Below are 20,655 nucleotides of genomic sequence, written 5' to 3'. Positions count from 1 at the left end.
CTTCCCATAATCTGTTTACCTATTTGTTCTTCTACCTCACACTCACTATTGGGAGGCCTGTAATACAGCCCCAACAATGTAACTGCGCCCTTCTTATTTCTCAGCTCCACCCATAATGCCTCACTACTCAAGCTCTCCGTAGTGTCCTCCTTTAGCATAGCTGTGATATCATCCCTGACTAGCAATGCAACTCCTTCCCCCCTTCCCTACCCCTCCTTTTCCTTCCCTCCCTGTTCTATCTGAAGTGTCTATATCCTGGAACATTTAGTTGCCATTCATGCCCTTCCTTCTACTAAGTCTCTGTGATTGCAATAACTTCATACTCCCAGGCACTAATCCAAGCCCTGAGTTCATCTGCCTTACCCACTATACTTCTTGCATTAAAGAATATGTACTTCAGGCCACCAGTTCTTTTACATTCATCTGCTCTCTGCCTCCTCTTCCCCTTATTAATGCTATCTTCCTGATTCTTACAGTCTCCAGTTTCCACCTCGCTGGAAGGTTTATTCCTCGTGACATCTGATAGCACCAAATTTTATGACCCCTTCCTTTCAACCCATCCTTCAAAGCATCTAAAATTCTAACCTATTTGTTAGCCTACTTGACTAAAGATGCTATAATTAAAGAGATCGGAATGCTGATAGAAGAGATCTGTATCTCTTACAATAAGTTATATGTTTTCCAATATAAATTATAAAGTGTAAATGGTAGATAAAAATGCCCATTAGCTGAGAGACAATAAATTGATCATTGATTACAAATAGTGTTTGCAGAATTAAGTTTGAATGTGCACCTAGAGAGATCCACCAGCAAAGTCTTTGTGCCTGGCAATATTTGTGGCATCTCCTATAACATAAAAACTTGATGTAGATGACATAATACTGAACGATTCATTAGATGCTTATTGTAACTCATAGAGGGTAGGTGGGGGTGTGTGTTTGTTTTTTTTTTATATATACATATAGGAACGTTAATGTCTTGGTCGGTACTAAGTTTATTTGGTTACAATCATGTGCTTGCATAAACCCAACATGCTTCAAGTGGCCCCAGTTAAGAAAGAGACTGAAACCTTTATATCCTCTGATCACATGCCATAACATAGTGATATCATATGAGTTTGTCGCTTAATAATGTATTTATCTAAAGACTTCAAATTTGTTTAAATTTAGGAAGGAATATCATCTAAATATATCTAACTTTGGAAGTAACTGCACAATTCTTTAGGCACTCAGATGAAATAATTGGCTGTTGAGTTTTCACCTATGTTTTGAACTCCATTCTGTTGAATTTATGAGTATTATGTAGACATACAGGACAACAATTGTTCCGACTAGAGCTCCTCCTAGCAAAGCTTTGAGTTACTTAACGCAACACCCAGACCACGAATAGTTGTTGGCTGCCTTTTCAATTGCTCGACATGGCTTTTTGACCATTCAAATTGACGGTACAGTGTTGTTGTCTAATTGGTTGATTATTGTGATTATTGCTGTGGTTCTGTTCGCCAAGCTGGAAGTTTTTGTTGCAAACGTTTCGTCCCCTGGCTAGGCGACATCATCAGTGCTTGGGAGCCTCCTGCGAAGCGCTTCTTTGATGTTTCCTCCGGTGTTTATAGTGGTCTGTCCCTGCCGCTTCCGGTTGTCAGTTTCAGCTGTCCGCTGTAGTGGTTGGTATATTGGGTCCAGGTCGATGTGTTTGTTGATGGAGTTTGTGGATGAATGCCATGCCTCTAGGAATTCCCTGGCTGTTCTCTGTCTGGCTTGCCCTATGATAGTAGTGTTGTCCCAGTCGAATTCATGAATTCCGAGAGGCATGGCATTCATCCACAAACTCCATCAACAAACACATCAACCTGGACCCAATATACCAACCACTACAGCGAACAGCTGAAACTGACAACCGGAAGCGGCAGGGACAGACCACTATAAACACCGGAGGAAACATCAAAGAAGCGCTTCGCAGGAGGCTCCCAAGGACTGATGATGTCGCCTAGCCAGGGGACGAAACGTTTGCAACAAAAACTTCCAGCTTGGCGAACAGAACCACAGCAACGAGCACCCGAGCTACAAATCTTCGCACAAACTTTGAATTGTGAGTATACTGTGCAAATTGCTCTCGAAAGCTGGACTGAGAAATGCCTACTGTATTTTTGTGGGATCAGAACGTTCATGGAAGCAAAACTAGTGCTTACAGAAAGAGGACCATTGTGTACAAACTGAGGGACAAGATAGTGGAAGGAGGTCAGCAAACAAAAAAAAAGAAACTAAACCGCCATGTTATGAATTAGTTTCAAGATGATTTTAATTTGAAAAGTTAGCTGTTGCTAGTTTTGGTTTGTGACATTTTAGATTTAATATATTGAAACCTTTGATAGTTCTTCAAAAAAAAAATCAGGGAATTATACTGTTAAGGACAAAAGAAAAGTCAGTAAATATAACATTTTCAGCACATTTTGCCTTTTCCCAATGTAATATGAAAGGAAGTTGTTCTAGCAATTACGTTTGACACTGGTTAACTGCTGTTTGAGGCTCAAAGTTGGCCACAAAAGTTCTAAAAATATTGATATTCGAAATGACTTGGGAATTTTTGAGCTGCAGGGCATGTCTATCCTGTTAGTCTATTGATCTCATTCTGTGCCTGTAAATGATCTATTAACTGCAATAACACCGACTGGCCTTCAGGAGATAAGGCAGATAGATTTCCTTTGGCAGAATAACCTTCCCTGCTTTACACGGAAAATATTCCTTTAAAGGAACCCTCTATATTTCTGTTCATATCTGATGAATTCTGCTTTCTTAAAATTATGTACATTGTAAACTTCAAAAGCAAGATACGTGCTGACATTTGTTCTCAAAATTCAATAATACGTTAATATTTCAATGATAATAGAATATCATTTTTTGCCTACAAAAGTGCTGCATTTCGTAGTAATTTAGCAGATTTTGAAATATTTTGAGATGTTCAGATGTGAAATATGTTTTATAAATGCAAGTTAATTCATATTTTATCTTTATAATTATTTTATTTTCATGTATTTAAATAAGTTAATACATTGGTCCAACTGATATTAATATATTATTTCTACAAAATGAGTGCATTTGAGACATTAGCCATTCCTAAAAATCAATACACAATATGTGAAATTACATTTGTTAATTAATGGATTCAATGTATATCGACACGGCTTTTTGGCCATTCAAGTTGACAGTACAGTCTGGTTGTCTAATTGGTTGATTGTTGTGGTTATATTGTGCAAATTGCTCTCGAAAGTTGGAGTGAGAAATGCCTACTGTATTTTTGTGGGAGCAGAATGTTAATGGAAGCAAAACTGGTGCTTACAGAAAGAGGACCATTGTGTACAAACTGAGGGACAAGATAGTGAAAGGAGGTCAGCAAGCAAAGAAAAAGAAAATAAATCCCATACAAATTTGTATGCCCTCTCTTGAATTAGAGTTCAATGGTTTCTGTTTCTATTTTCCCCTATCATTTTGTGTTAGTTTCTCTTAAAGTTCTTTAACAAATTTTTGTTATGTCATTGTTTTGATGACACATTTTCAGTTAATTTGTTTTTAGGAAATTATGAACAAAATTGAAAGGTCAAAATCCATGCTGAAAACAAATCAAAACATTAGGAAACTAGTGTGAAAGCTAGCTGCTTTTCCAATGTGACATGGCTTTGATTTTTATTGGTTTCTATTTAGCTTCACCACCCAATTAAACAATAGAGTATCAGCAATTTTCAGGTTGTCTTTTAATAGCATTTTCATTTAAGTATATCAAGTTGTTCTAGGTTGTTACTGATTTCGCTGCAAGGTGTTTTAAAGTAAAACTTGAAAAATAATATTTATAAATATTTATAAATGTTATGTTTTGTTAAAAGTGCAAATAATCCTAATCTAATGTTGTAATCTAATGCAATATTGAAATGCTTTCAGAATAAATGTCCCCGTACATATTGCACGAGTGCAGTCTAATGTTTCCAAATGCTTTTACTTAATCCATTCAGGTCATGCATCCCTTAGCTTTGCTGGAAACAGCTACATTAAGTATCGGGTGGCAGAGAACAGTAAAAGAGATGAACTGAAATTGGGGCTGCATTTGAGAACACTGCAGAGTAATGGAATAATAATGTATGCAGAAGGAGATTATTGTGTCATTCTAAAGGTAAATGAATTTTATTAACACAAGTGCTTTTTTATTGTTTATGGCTCTCACAATATTTTGGATAGTATCTTAAACTGATGGTTGCCTTTTGCATTTCAGTGTTTAAGAACTGATCCGATTTATTACTCTCCTTGTAACATGGAGTGACTTGTTAAGTAGCTTGCTTAGTAATTGATTTCCAGGATTTTCTCTCTTTCAAGCTGGCTATTGTGATTTATACAGAAATAGTTCAGGAAGTTCTACAGTCAGAACTAATATTAGCAAAGTACTCAGGTCTTCTGTTATTTTAAGATTTGAGATAATTTTGTTAAAGGTAATGTACAGAAATATGGTGCAAAATGTAAACACCTCTGGGAACATTAATGTGAGTAGGAATATAATTAACTTTTGCACTTTACATGCATACCAACCTAAAACTAGTTTCAGAGCAGCTAACAATCTCCAAAAAACTGACAACTCAAAAAGTAAAGGGCTTACAGCTGAATAGTTTACGATATGGAACAGATTCCAGACTAGATGTGCCAATACCTTTAAGACTGTTACATGAGACTACAATATTTTACAATCTGGTACAAAGGTATGCACCTCACCTCCAGATTTTGGAAGATCAACTTAAAGTTTGAATCAGTTTCAGGCTACACAGATCATGCCACACCACCACAAATCAGGTGAAACATTCGAGCACATTGTGAGCAGTTGTCAAGACATAGGACGAGGGTGTGAATTTACCAGTGCTTACCTAGCTGAAAAGCTTATCAAATTTTACCTACATTAAATCCTTATGTAACACTTCTGAGCAACCAAGAAATAAAATAATATTGAGACTCTTCAAGAAGAAGAGTACAAGTCTGAAGCAGATGTACCTTGCCAGCAGCATCTACAAGTGCTTGACTCCAGAAGAAAAGTTTCAGTCATTAACAAGTTCAGTGGAAAATATAGTTCTTGAATGAGACATGTTTCACTCACCAAGACAGTGGCCAGCATTTTGTGACATATGTAAACTATATGCCACAATCGGGCACTGAACTAAAATGAATAGGAATTCCAATCACCCAAAAAAAACTCAAACTAAAACACAGTTTCACAACAGCATGTGAACCAACTCTGTTGAAGAGGCTTCCAAAGTTCTGTCCATGCCAAATAAATATGTCAACAAAGTCCAAAAGATAACAATATTGCAACCTGCAGGCCACACAGTGCTTGTGGTAACCTTGACACCCAGCATAGATGCTGTTAGAAAAACTGAAGCCTTTACCTCCATCCCTAAGTGAAATGCTATAAAAGAAATAGAAAATGGGCACTATATCATAACATTGGCACTGGTGCAAGATGTTCTGTGGAAATTGGTACAGTTTGGTGCAGTTCATACAAGATAACCTCAAACAAGTTAGTAGGCTTGTTAGTGGGTAAGCATTTTGGGGTGATGGTGACCACAATTCTGTGACTTTCACCTTGGTTATGGAGAGAGATAGGTGCGTGCAACAGGGCAGGTTTTACAATTGGGGGAAGGGTAAATACGATGCTGCAAGACAGGATCTGAGGAGCATAAATTGGGAGCACAGGCTGTCAGGGAAGGATGTCGTTGAAATGTGGAACTTTTTTAGGGAACAGTTATGACGTGTCCTTGATATGTATGTACCTGTCAGGCAGGAAAAAGATGGTCGTGTGAGGGAACCTTGGTTGACAAGGGAGGTTGAATGTCTTGTAAAGAGGAAGAAGGAGGCTTGACACAGCAGTGAATCTGCACAGTTACTGCCTTTGCTGTTTGAGTTCATGTATCTCTGAACTTCGGAGTGCATCTAGGAAAAATTAACAGTGAAAATCACAGCTGACCTTGGAGGAACCTGTGTAGGAGAGCTCACAGCACAGGAACAGATAAGTACATAGTTTTTATGTGTAAGATTGCTGTAAGTCTGCAGTAGTGAGTAGAGTGGGTGCTTTCTTGATTATATGTTTTATTGAGATCTGAATCTTGGTTAAATTTTAAAAATATAAACCACAAGTGCTAAGTTAGCCTGGAGCACTGTCTTTTTAGAGCAAAAGGATGGTGCTATTATCTGGGTCTGCAGATTGTAAAGGAGCAAAGATGGCCTTTAGTAGAGTGTTATGTTCTTCCTGTCAGATGTGGGAGTTTAGGGAGAGTTTCCATGTTTCTGATTATTATATATACAGAGGTGTCTTTTGGTTGTGAATCCTATCAGATCGTGTGAATCAGTTGGAGAAGCAGTTAGAGGCAATAAAGAATTTACAAGAGCTAGGGGTGTGATGGATGGCAGTTATAGGAAGGGGGAAAAGCCACAGATACAGTCAGGTATATGGGTTAACTCCAGGAAAGGTAAGAGAAGTAGGCAGGTAGTGCAGGAGTTTCCTGTGGCTATCTTCATTTGAAACAAGTATGCTGTTTTGGAAAATGTAGGGGGTGATGGACTCTCAAGGGAATGTAGCACGAACAGCCAAGTTTCTGGTATTGAGACTGGCTCAAATGTAATGAGTAGAACATGGGGTTCCAAGCGATTGACTGTGATAGGGGATTCTCTAGTCAGAGGCACAGACAGCAGCGAAAAATCAGAATGGTGTGTTGCCTCCCTGGTGCCAGGATCAATGGGGTTCAACCCTGTCAAGTGTGAGGTTGTCCATTTTGGAAGGACAAATAAGAATGCTGAACACAGAGTTAACGGTAGGGTTCTTAGTAAGGTGGAGGAGCAGAGGGATCTTGGGGTCTATGTTCGTAGATCTTTGAAAGTTGTCACTCAGGTGGATAGAGCTTGTAAGAAGGCCTATGGTGTATTAGCGTTCATTAGCAGAGGAATTGAATTCAAGAGTCGTGAGGTGATGTTGCAGCTGAATAGGACCTTGGTAAGGCCACATTTGGAATACTGTGTGCAGTTCTGGTCGCCTCATTTTAGCAAAGATGTAGAAGCTTTGGAGAGGATGCAGAGGAGATTTACCAGGATGTTGCCTGGAATGGAGAATAGGTCATACGAGGATAGGTTGAGTGTGCTAGGCCTTTTCTCATTGGAACGGAGAAGGATGGGGGTGACTTGATAGAGGTTTATAAGATGATCAGAGGAATAGAGAGAGTAGACAGTCAAAGACTTTTTTCCCAACAGAGTTTTACAAGGGAACATAAATTTAAAGTGAAGGGTGGAATTTATAGGGGGGATGTCAGGGGTAGGTTCTTTACCCAGAGAGTGGTGGGAGCATGGAATGCGCTGCCTGTGGGAGTGGCAGAGTCAGAATCATTGGATGACTTTTAAGCAGCAATTGGATTGGTACATGGATGGGTGCTTAAGCTAGAACAAATGTTCGGCACAACATCGTGGGCCAAAGGGCCTGTTCTGTGCTGTATTGTTCTATGTTCTAAACCTTATAACAGTCTACCATCCCGTGCATTATATGCTAATTATAGATCCTCGGGATGAATTCTTGAAACCTTGTGATCCATGAAAAGATTTTAGATTTTCAAGTCTATTCGTTACCTAACTAACCATCACTTGTACATTTCTATTTAGCTGTAAGATGATGGAATGTTGCACCAAAAAGATGTTCAGATAAGAATCCTACCCGAGCAGAGCATAATCCCAAGTTTTCAGAGGGCAAACATTTTTCCAAGCTTAATGTCAAGAATGGATATTTGTCCAAACATATTTCCCAGAGTAACAGGAACTGATAACTTTTAGAGCAGTCTTCAGTGGGCGGCACGGTGGCACAGCGGTTAGCACTGCTGCCTCACAGTGCCAGAGACCCAGGTTCAATTCCCGCCTCAGGCATCTGTCTGTGTGGAGTTTGCACATTCTCCCCGGGTCTGAGTGAGTTTCCTCCGGGTGTCCCGGTTTCCTCCTACAGTCCAAAAATGTGCAGTTTAGGTGAATTGGCCATGCTAAATTGCCAGTAATGTTAGGTGAAGGAGTTAATGTAGGGGAATGGGTCTGGGTGGGTTGCTGTTTGGAGGGTCGGTGTGGACTTGTTGGGCTGAAGGGCCTGGTTCCACACTGTAAGTAATCTAATCTAGCTATTGTTCACTCAGATTTCTATTTGTATTATCCATCATCAGATGTATTCTAAGAACAAATACCTCATATCATTAAGAATCTAGTACATCATATCTGTGTCGCAGATGACATTGTGTTCTAGGAAGAAGTAAACATGAGCATGATATAACTCCCTGACCTTTACTATACTCATAGAAAGGGATAGGAGCAGATGGTATGAGAAAGTATTTAATTGTGGGAAGGGGAATTACAATGCTATTAGGCAGGAACTGGGCCACCTAAATTGGGAACACATGTTCTCAGGGAAATGCACGACAGAAATGTGGGGGTTGTTTAGGGAGCACTTGCTGATTGTATTGGATAGGTTTGTTCCACTGAGGCAAGGAAAGGATGGTAGGATGAAGGAATCTTGGGTGATAAGGGATGTGGAACATCTAGTCAAGAGAAAGAAGGAAGCTTACTTAAGGTTGAGGAAGCAAGGATCAGACAGTACTTTAGAAGGTTACAAGGTAGCCAGGAAGGAGAGCTAGAAGGGCACATGAGAATGCTTTCGTGGGTCGTATTAAGGATAACCCTAAGGGATTCTACACTTACGTGAGGAACAAGAGGATGGCCAGAGTGAGGTTAAGGCCAATCAGGGATAGTGGAGGGAACTTGTGCCTGGAGTTGGAGGTGGCAGGGGAGGTCCTTAATGAATACTTTGCTTCAGTATTCACTCGTGAGAGGACCTTGATGCTTTTGAGGATAGCTTGAAACAGACTGATATGCGAGAACAGGTTGATGTTAGGAAGAAAGATGTGCTGAAAATTTTGAAAAGCATGATGATAGATAAGTCCCCTGGGCCAGACAGGATATACTCAAGGTTACTATAGGAAGATAGATTAGCCAGGGTAAATGTAGAGTAATAGGGTGGGGGAATTGGTCTGGATGGGATACTCTTTGGAGGGTTGTTTACACACTGCAGGGATTCTATGATACCTCATCAGCTCATGTCATCAGTAGGGAAATGTTGTATTTTTTCAACAAAAAGTGTCAAATCACAATGAGCGAAATCAACTTCTTCAGTTCTATTTGTCAACAGGTATTTGACCTGATCCTACCAGAATAAAAGATGACTTACAAAGGTTTCTCACTTGCCTTAACTTTTTATCCGCATATAATCCAAATTTTGCAACCAATGTATCTTCTATTTGAGGTGTTCTTCTAAAAACACACAAGGTGGGAGAAAGTCACCAGCATATTCAACAATCTCTCAAATGTGCTCTTTCAATCAGTAAGTGTAAACTTAAATATTATGATCCCACCAAGCTCACCACATTTGAAGATAAATGGATCCCAGACAGATCTTGAAACATATAGTAAAAACAAAATGATGAAGGGTCACTGGATTCAGCATTAACTCTTGTCTTACTCACTATAGATGCTGCCAGACCTGAGTTTCCCCAGCATTTTCTGTTTTTGTTTTAGGCCTTGGAGCATGCCCACGACAGAATGGCAAGCCTGTTGCTTTTGAATCTAAGGTCCTTATGACAGCATTTAAAGAGAAACTCTTGCTTTAGCTTTTGGGATGCAATTGTTTACCTTTCCAGTAAGCATTTTGCTGTTCATACCAACCACAAGCTATTATAAATGACTGTCAACAACCTCACTTGAGTGTGCCTCCATTTCAACAATGTCTGCTTATGAAGATTCGAGGGTGCAGTATAGAAGTACAATACCCACCAGCTCCCCAAATGGCCATGTTGATGCACTCACCTGGTGAACAAAGACATTCCTTCACAAATACAAGCGAATATTATCAAATATAAATTAGAATATATCATTAGCGTCAATTTTTTTTTCATTTTCTGACATGGTGAGACAGATCAGATTCAGCAAGCTACATCAGATGATGACCAGCTAGTGCCACTCAAAAAAGATAACAGGTGGCCTGAACACATCCAACAAGTCTCTGAAATATTATGTTCATATTGATCATTTGGAGATGAACTAAGGCTCTCTGTGAATGGAATATTCGAGAGCAAGCCAGTTGTAATTCCACACAGTCTACACCAAGCCATGCTATATCATACAGATTCAGGTCACATGGACATGAAGAGGAAAAAAAAAGACTGGTGTGAATCCATAAATTGGTCTAGCATTAATATTGAACTCAGTTAGCTAATCAAGTCAAAACATATCAATCCCATCAAACTCAATAATTGAGAGAAGCTTTCCTTCCACACAAGATTGCTTCTGAACCATGGTGCAAGACTGTGCTTGATATTCTCCGTGTCCAAGGACATTGTTACATTCTAGTAACTATTTCATCACGTTTCCTTTTGTGTGACAAGTTAAAAATACCACTTGTGCAACAATTGTTGACACATTGACCATCATATACAGTATGCTCACTGTACCTCAACCAATTGTGCTCATACTATCATGTGACTTACTAAAGTGGTTTTTAACAACTAGAGTACTGAATTGCATTAATGCGTTACCATTCAAGCTATCACTGAATCCGATATTGTATCAGTTATATTGTAGGGAAAATTTTTAAAAAAGAAGTGTAATACTTGCAATGGTACTTTTACAAACGTTTAATGGAGCAAATGAACTTAGGTGTTGCTAGGTGACTAGTTTAATGGATCATGCAAATGAACTCTGCCTTCAAATTATCTCTCGGACATTGATGGTGTAGGCCTTTTCTCTTAAGAACAAAAATTGCATCTCAGAAGTTGCTTCTATAGGTATTCAGGCTGGACTAGGTTATAAATTTAAATGAATAGTAGGCAGACTGGCACTGTAGATCAAAAGCAACAGCTAAAGTGATACTGTCCACAACATCTATGGCAATGCATTCAGAGCTAACCCCCTAATAAATAGTATTTTACTTCTGGCACTAACACAAATGTTTCCAGAATATTAGAGGGTTGAGACTTTCAGTAATAATGCAAATGACAGTAAGATTGATCATCACCGACATCTGTTAAGTACATGTATCCAGAAAAGTATTTCACTTTTATTAAAGACACATATCACCACTATTTAGCATTGTAAAGCAATGTAATATTAGGTGATTGAAAATTTGGATGCTTAACTGGCTTATAGTATTGCAGGCCAAAATTCAGTCATAGAGGTATGTAACATGGATACAGACTCTTTTGGTCCAACCAATCCATGCTGAACATGATCCCAAACTTACTTTACCTGCCTGCTCCTGGCCCATGTTCCTCCAAACCTTTCCTATTCATGTACCTATCCAAATGCCTTTTAAACATTGTAAATTGTCCTCTCCACTTTGTCCTCAGGATGTTCATTCCACAAGTAAGGCTATCAACCTATCATCTCCTTAGTACATAGTTTTATAGATTCACAGAGTGCAAAACGGCCCTTCAGCCCATTAAGTCTGAGCCAAGATAATTACCACTAAAGGTGTGCTAATCCTAATTTCATGTACTTGTCCCATATCCTTGAATGTTATGATATTTGAAGTTCTCATTCAATTTTTTTTGTAAAAGGTTGTAAAGTTTCCAGCCTCCACTATTTTCCCGCATAGTGTCTTCCAGATTCCCACCCCGCTCTGAGTGAAAATGTTTCCTGAATCTCTCGCCCCTTACCTTAAAACTATGCCTTGTCATGATTGATTCCTCAACCTAGGGGAACAGCTGCTCTCTATTCGCCCTGTTCATACCCTTCATAATCTTATGCACCTCAATAATGTCCCTCCTCTGTCTTCTCTGCTCGTTAAAAAAAACGTCTCTAGTTTCTCCATCCCAGACAACATCCTGGTGAACCTCCTCTCTACCCCTTGTTATGGACCAGGGCCTAGGCCCCTTTAAAACATTTCAAGCAGATAGTCCAGACCCTAACTTATGTAGTTGCTTTAAGTAGGTGTAGATGGGTATCCAGGAGTGATGCAGCTGGCCCAACTACTCAGTTTTAAAACTAACAGAATTTACTTATACACAAACAAAAGAAAACCGAATTTAGGATAACATAACTATTCGAAAGTCATTTGACTCTATCGCGACTTAATTATGCTGTTCCAAATACTTGCAACATCCCCATAAACACCACCTTGCCAAAAAAAAAGGTAAAATCAAACAAAGGTTCTTAGAGGAAAGAAATTGCAGAGAGAGAGGGAGGGTGGATCAGCATGAAGCTGTTTCGTTGGGTCCAGCAGCTTCTCTGGGTTCCTAGCTAAACTTGACCAACAGCTGCAAACAGACTGCTTGCTAACGCCAATCCATAAAAAAACATCAACATTGAGAACTGGCCACTCCCCTTTCATTATACAAATGTCTTTAAAAAAGCTTAAAGGCATTTTCAAATAGATATTTCCGGACATGTCAGAACCTCTGCCGTTTACAACCCCTTTTGAAACTAGTCGAGAGTGTGGTGCTGGAAAAGCACAGCAGGTCAGGCAGCATCTGAATCGACATTTCTAGCATAAGCCCTTCATCAGGAATGAGGGCGATGGGCTGGGAGGCTGAGAGATAGATGGGAGGGAGCTGGAGTTGGGGAGAAGGTAGCTGAGAGTGTGGTAAGTAGATGAAGGTGAGGGAGAAGGTGATAGGTCAGAGAGGGGGGTGGAGTGGATAGATGGGAAAAGTGATGGACAGGTAAGGAGGTGATGCCAAGTTGGAGGCTTGGGATGGGATAATGTGGGGGGAGGGGAAATGAGAAAACTTGAAATCCACAATTATTCCATGTGGTTGCAGGGTGTCAAGGCGGAATATGAGGCATTGGATGCTGCCTGACCTGTTGTGCATTTCCAGCACCATACTCTTGACTGACCTCCAGCATCTGCAGTCCTCACTTTTTTTCCTTTAGAATCAGCAAGGACGACATAACCTTGTAAAAGGAGCAGTGTCGTCACACCTCTCTAGTACTATCACATCCTTCCAGTATTGAGATGACCAGAACTGCAGACAGTACTCCACTTTGGGTCTAAACAATAATCTGTAAAACTCCAACATTATGTCCTTGTCCTTATACACTATGCCACAACACATGTTTTGCTGACTTCAGGGATCAGTGAATAACAACCTCAAGATCCCTCTGTTCCTCTAACTACCCTAAGATATCCTGATGAAGGGCTTATGCTAGAAATGTCGATTCAGATGCTGCCTGACCTCCTGTGCTTTTCCAGCACCAAACTCTCGACTAGTTTCAAAAAGGGGTTGTAAACAGCAGAGGTTCTGACATGCCCGGAAATATCTATTTGAAAATGCCTCTAAGCAACATAAGGCTATTCATTAAATATTCCTTCAGTATACCTCCTCACATTTATCAGGATTAAATATCATGTACCACTGGTCTGAGCTATTTATATCCTCCTGTAACCTACAATCAATCATCACTGTTAACCACTTTGCCCATCTTGGTGTTGTCTGTAAATTTGCTTAACATTCTCCCTGCACTTTCATCGATACAAACAATAATGGTCCCATTGTTGATCCTTGTCGTACGCCTCTGGACACCAGCCTCCAGTCATTCAAACAGCTTTCTACATTACTCCTTGTATCCTATTACTAAGTCAATTTCTGATCTATCTCAAATTTCCCTCAATTCCATGTACTTTAACCTTTCAATTAGTCTCCCGTGTGGGACCTTGTCAAAAAGCTTTGCTAAAATCCATATAAGCTCATTAACTGAACTTTCCTCATCCACACACTTGATCACATTTTCAAAAAGTTCTAACAAATTTGTTAGGTATGACCTCCCTCAGAGAAAGCTATGCTGACTATCGCTAATTAACCTATGCCTTTCAAAGTGGGTATCACTTCGCTTCTTCAGAATTTTCTCCAATAGTTTCCCTATCGCTGATGTGAAACTCACCATTCTGTAATTTGGTTAATCTCTACTGCCCTTCTTGAAAAGTGGAACCACATTAGCTGCCCTCCCATCTATTGGCACTTCCCTGTTTCCAGAGAAGAGTTAAAAATTTGTGTCAAAAAGCAGTTCTAATATTTATAAATGACATAATGCTTTTTGGCCTGTAAATATTTTCTTAGAATGTGCACATTTGATTTTTTTTAAGTACAAGTTATTGATCTTAAATGAATTTGCCCTGCCAATCATATAATGACTTTGCAAATCATACTTTATCCAAGTTGCAAAGTGATTTATTAAGGGTTTTGCTTGATCTCCAAGGTAAGAAACTGCCACCTACAGGTTTTTAAATGAATATGGAAAATCTGATGAATACGACGAGTTTAGATTAGATTAGATTAGATTACTTACAGTGTGGAAACAGGCCCTTCGGCCCAACAAGTCCGCACCGCCCCTCCAAAGAGAAACCCACCCAAACCCATTCCCCTACCCTATATTTACTACTGACTAACACTGTGGGCAATTTAGCATGGCCGATTCACCTGACCTGCACATTTTTGGATTGTGGGAGGAAACCGGAGCACCCAGAGGAAACCCACGCAGACACAGGGAGCATGTGCAAACTCCACACAGACAGGCGGGAATCGAACCCAGGACCCTGGTGCCGTGAGGCAGCAGTGCTAACCACTGAGCCACCGTGCCACCCCTTGTTAAAATGCAGATTCATAATGCTAGTGTAATCTTTGAATGCATTCTAAAATTCAGTAACATTTTAAAGTTTGTTTTGTGATTAATCAAGGTCTGTAATCGAACCAAAATCTGTTTTTTTTTATTTAAATTGCTATGATTTATGCATTTTTTTTTTGTTCATTCATAGATTGTGGTAGTTGCAGGCTGGGTCAATATTTATTGCCCATTCTTAGTTGCTATTGATAAGGTTATGGTGAGCTACTGCCTTGAACCATCTAATTTGGTGTATTTATGGGGATGAGGATTTCAACGTAGCAATGCTGAAGCTATTTACACTTCAGGCTGGTGAGTGGATTAGAGGGGAAATTGCAGGTGTCACAGTTTGCATCTGCAGCCCTTGTCCTCCTGGGTTGTAGTGGTCATGGACATGGAAGATGCTGTCTAAGAAGCTTTGGTGAGGTTCTGCATGCAGCTTGTCAATAACATACAGCACTGCTACTGTGCACTGGTGGTACAGCAGTGAATATTTGATGTTATGGTGTCAATCCAGCAGGCTGCTTTATCCTGAATGGTTTTGAGCTTCTTCATTGTTGTTGCAGCTGCATGCATTCCATCACACTCCTGAATTGTACCTTATTAATGGTGCGCAGACTTTGGGGAGTCAGGAAATTAGTTACACATTGCAGAATTCCTAGCCTCTGACCCACTGTTAAAGCTACAGAATTTGTATGATTGATCCAATTCACTTTCTGGTAAATGGTAACCCCTCAAATGTTAATAGTGGCTAATTTAGCAATGATAATGCCATTGAGATTTAAGGGATGATGTTTAGATTCTCTCTTGTTATTCATTGCCTGGCATTTGTGTGGCATAAATGTTACTTGCGGCTTATCAGCCCATGTCTGGACATTGTCCAGGTCTTTCTGAGCTTGAACATAGAATGCTTCAGTGCCTGAGTTGTAATGATGGCGAACATTGTGTAATTGTTATAACTCATTGGGGTAACACTCTGGAAATCAATCCTGTTTTTAGTGTCACTGCAAAAGTTTTAAAAATTATCAAAGTACATAAAGTCCTCAATCTACCTCCTGGCAAAGCTCAGGTTAACGTATTCCAGGCTTATGTACTTAACAAGAATGGCTATGTATTGGAGATAAATGGCTTCTAACCACAGGTCAACAATTATGAACTGTTATTGTGCAACTCTTGTATTTAAAACTCTAATGCCATTCTAAACCCTGGCTACAGAGCCAAAACAATATTGATGGGAAAAAAATTAGTTTAATAGCATTGAAATAGTTTAATAGCATTGTTCCTCAGGGTTTGAGGAATTGTTCCTCTGGACTTCTTGGTTAAAAGCAATGGGTTTTGAGAACTTATGAGAGAAAATATGGCTCTCTTCAGGCTTTAGATAATTGATAGGAGCGAGGCAGAACAAACACCATTTGTCCTTTCAACAGTCAGCATCATTCACACCCACATTCTGTTCAGCTGTCTAGAAGCTAAATCAGATAATTGTTGTCAGATTGATGACATTAAACATCCACAAACCAATCAGCAACTTGTTGCTGGCTGAATCTTACATTGTATACACCTAGTACCATCCTATCTACTAACAGCTTTTTCCATTGCTTGAACAAAACAGTAATGGAAACATAATTCCAATGAGTTTCAGTAATTTGCTTTTTAAAAGTGCAGCAGCCACTTCCATAATCCTTGGTTTCAGAACAGCCCTTTTGCATTTCAGACAACAATCTAAGATAAAGTTAAATTTAAAGATTCAGTCTTTACACATTCATAAGCAAGCATCCCCATTTATGACCTTATGGTGGAGGGAATGTCATTGATGAAACAGCTGAAGCTGGTTAGGCCTAGACACTACACTGAGAAATTCTTGCAGAGATGTTCTGGAATTATGGTGACTAACCTCCAACAACCACAGCTGCATGACTCCAACCATTGAAGAGTATTTCCCTAATTCTCAATGAGTCAAGTTCTGCTTGGGTTCCACTCGGTCAAATGCATCCTGATCTCAAAGACCGTCAGTCTCTCCTCACCTCTGGAGTTCAGTTGTTTTCTTTATGTTTGAGCCAAAGCTGAGGTCAAGAGATAGATGAATATATTATTGCTAAGCAATGCTACTTGATAGCACTGTTGATAATCTCTTCCATCATTTTGCTAATGAGTAGACTGATGAGGTGATAATTGGCCGGATTAGTTTTTCTCTGCTTTCTGTGTGCATGATATACCTAGGCAATGTTCTGCATTGTCAAGAAGATGTTAGTGTTTGTAGCTTTATTGCAAATTTGACTAGAGGCACCATTAGTTCTAGAGAACAAGTCTTCAGTACTGCTGGAATATAATCAGGGGTCATACTTTTGCAGAATCCAGTGCCTTCAGTCATTTCTTGTTATTGCATGGAATGAATTGAATTGGCTGAAGACTAGCATCTATGATGCTGGGAACCTCCATAGGATCATCCACACAGCACTTCTGGCTGACAATCATTGCAAATACGTCAGTCTTACCTTTTGCACTGATGTGTTGGCTTCTCCTAAGATTGAGAATGGTAATACTTGTAGAACCTGCTCCTCTAGGTGATTTGTTCAACTGCTCACCAATATTCATGACTGGACGTGGCAGGACTGCAATTGCTTGTGGAATCATTTAGCTCTGTCTATTACATGCTGTTAATGCTGTTTGTACACAAGTCATTCCATGTTGTAACTTTTACCAGTTTGACACATTTTGCTATGCCTGGCATACTTTCTATCACACTTCATTGAACTATTGTTGATCCCTGCTTCATGGTAATGGTAGAGTAGGGAATATGCCAGGCTTGATACTATAGATTGTATTTGAGTTCACTGCTCCTACTGCTGGCAGTTATGATAGTCATATGCCACACTGAATGTAACAATTGTCAGAGTAGATAATCTGAAGCAAATATAGTTCACTTCAATGTGGAGTGACACGTTAACTGAACAATTGTATAATCACTTGATTTCCCACTTGCAGCCACCAGTTCAGGCACTGACATTGTGTGCACCTTAGAGGTCAGCTTAGAAGCATGATAAGCATGTGGAGAGGTGGTGAGCGTGAGTGTACTGCAGCTGGGATAGGAGTCAAAGGCTTCAGTTCTCCAGAGTTTGAAAAGCATTTTATGTTCCATGCAAGAGATTATTAGACTACATTACGCCTTCTGACATTTTAATTAATGGATTAATTGATTAATGAAAATACATAGCAGTGTTTTGCAACATCAGTACTTCAGCCTCAGCTGTGTACAATCTTAATCAATGACATAGATGAAGGGATCAAGTGAAATACTGATGTCACAAAGATAAGTGAGAAGGTAACCTGTAAAGAGGATGGAAAGAAAATACAAAAGGATTTGATCAATTAAATATATGAGAATAACATTACAGATGGAATATTTGGAGAAAATTTTCTAATCAAGTGGGTGAGACCAGGAGCAAAGTTGTAAAATTTTGCCGAAACGTGGTCTTGAGCTACCTTGAACAGTTGTAGTCCATGTGCTGTAGGTAGACACACAATGACCTTAGGGGGGGGATTTCCAGAATTTTGACCCAACAGCAGTAAAAGCAATGCTAACTCACAGCACAGAGATCTGGGTTCAATTCCAGCCTCTGGCAACTGTCTGTGAGGAGTTTGCGCATTCTCCTTGTATCTGTGTGAATTAGAATTCCTATCTATGTGGGTATCCTCCCACAGTCCAAAGATGTGCAGATTAACTTGATTTGCCATGGTAAATTGCCCATGGTGTGTAGGCTAGGTAGATTAGTCATTGGAAATGCAAGGTTAAAGGGATAGGGTTGGGTCTGAATGGGATGCTTTGGTGTTGTTGGAGCTGCATCAGTCCAGGAAGGTGAGGAGTATTCATCGCATTCTTAACTTGTCCTTTGTACAAATTCAGCAGTCACACGGCACCAGGTTCGAGTCTAACAGGTTTACTTGAAATTACAAGCTTTTGGAGCGCTGCTCCTTCGTCACATGAAGCTGCCTGACAAAGGAGCAGTGCTATGAAAGCGTGTGATTCCAAATAAACCTGTGGACAATAACCTGTTGTCATATGACTTCTGACTTTGTCCACCCCATTCCAACACTGGCACCTCCACATCATTATGCTTTGTAAATAGTGACCAGGCTTTGGGAGTCAGCAGATGAGTTATTCGCTGCAGTCTTCCTTGCCTTTGACCTGCTGTCATAGCCAATGTATTTATACGATGTGTCCAGTTGAGTTTCTGGTCAATGGTAATGTCCAGGATATTGATACTGAGGGATTCAGTGATGGTTATACCATTGAATGTCAATGGGCAGTGGTTAGATTGTGTCTCTTAATGGAGATGGTCATTTCTTGCCATTTGTCAGCCCAAGCCTGGAAATTGTCCAAATCTTGTTGCATTTGAACATGACTTCCTTCACTATCTGAGTAGTCACGAATGGTGCCAAACATTGTCCAATAATCAGCAAATATCCCACTTCTGACCTTACGATAGAGGGAATATCACTAATGAAGCAGCTTAAGATGGTTGTGCGTTGGACACTAGCTTGAGGGCCTCCTGCAGAGTTGCACTGGAGTTGAAATGACTGATCTCTAACAAACACAACCATCTTCATTTGTGTCAGGTATGACCACAGCCAGCAGAGAGTTTGCCCCTTGATTTCTGTTGATCCAGTTTTGCTAAGGCTCCTTCATGCCACACTCAGTGAAATGTAGCCTTGATGTCAAGGGATGTCACTCTCGCCACATCTCTGGAATTCAGCTTTTTTAGCTATATTTGAACCAAGGCTGTAATGAGGTCAGGAACTGGGCAGCCTTGGCAGAAACCAACTGGATGACAGTCAACAGGTTAGCACTGAGCAAATGCTGTTTAATATCACTGATGACTCCTTTTAATCACTTTACTGATGATTGATGGGGCAGTGATTGGCTGGTTGGGATTTGTCCTGCTTTTTGGGTACAGGATGTACCAGGGAAATGTTCCACATTGTCAGGTAGATGCCAGTGTTGTAACTGTCCTGGAAGGGCTTGACTAGGGGAGCGATAAGTTCTGGAGCACAAGTCGGAATGTTGTCAGGGCCTATAGCCTTTACAGATTCACTGCCTACAATTGTTTCTTCATAACGTGGAGTGAATTGAATTGACTGGCGATGGTACTTGGCACTTCTGGCTCAAGTTTGCTGTAAAGGCTTCAGCTTTATCTTTTGCATTAATGTGTTGGTGTCTTCCATCAGTAAGGATGGAGATATTTATGGAGCTGCCTCCTCCAGGGATTTATGCAATTGTCCACCACCATTAATGACTGCATGTGATAGGACTGTGGAGTTTAGATATGATCCATTGGTTGTAGGATTGCTCAGTTATGTCTATCATTTGCTGCTTATACTATTTGGCACAATGTCATATATTAGAAATCTCACATACATAGATTTTGTCCACATCATTGACTCCATTGTGATGTTGTTTGTTACACTTACTGTGTCAGCCTTTTCCCCATTATTGTTCTCTCATCAACATTTAATACAGATTCTATCTACATGCACTTTATTAAAATATAACTACAAGACCTGGATGCCTGATGACTTTGTACCTTCCTGAATTTCCTGGCCAACACCTTAATTTCTTGATTAGATACTCAAGCAGCCACTCTTCTTTAATTATCCATTTTTATCACCCTTTGAAGAAGGAAAATGAAGAGAGAGAAGGTTTATTTTAGCTCAGAGTATGAAGGTGGACTGAGCTATTAGGAGAATGGGTCTGGGTGGTTTGCTCTTCGGCGGGTCGGTGTGGACTTGTTGGGCCAAAGGGCCTGTTTCCACACTGTAAATCTAATCTAATCTAAAAAATAGATCCTTATCCTTTCTCCTTTTGAACTATCGTGGTTCTCTTGCAATGAAAGAGGGAATTGCACTTATCTGCTGCTTCATGATCTTAGAATGTAGAATGAACCTACAACCAGTGAAGTAT

At 39.9% G+C, this 20,655-nt stretch overlaps 1 protein-coding gene across 11 annotated transcripts in view; it reads left to right on the top strand.

The window, feature by feature from the left end:
* Positions 1–20,655, top strand: part of LOC122550578 (protocadherin Fat 3-like) — a 794,139-nt gene that overhangs the window by 720,620 nt on the left and 52,864 nt on the right. For all 11 annotated transcript variants that reach the window (XM_043691532.1, XM_043691531.1, XM_043691530.1 and 8 more), the window contains one exon: positions 4,004–4,161. In XM_043691532.1, coding sequence (XP_043547467.1) covers positions 4,004–4,161 — 158 coding nt within the window. The remainder of the gene's footprint in view (positions 1–4,003; positions 4,162–20,655) is intronic.

The sequence above is a fragment of the Chiloscyllium plagiosum genome, chromosome 6 (assembly GCF_004010195.1).
Source record: "Chiloscyllium plagiosum isolate BGI_BamShark_2017 chromosome 6, ASM401019v2, whole genome shotgun sequence".
Taxonomy (NCBI): Eukaryota; Metazoa; Chordata; class Chondrichthyes; order Orectolobiformes; family Hemiscylliidae; genus Chiloscyllium; species Chiloscyllium plagiosum.
The sequence above is the reverse complement of the archived record's forward strand: the minus strand, read 5'-3'. Positions and strand labels throughout refer to the sequence as shown.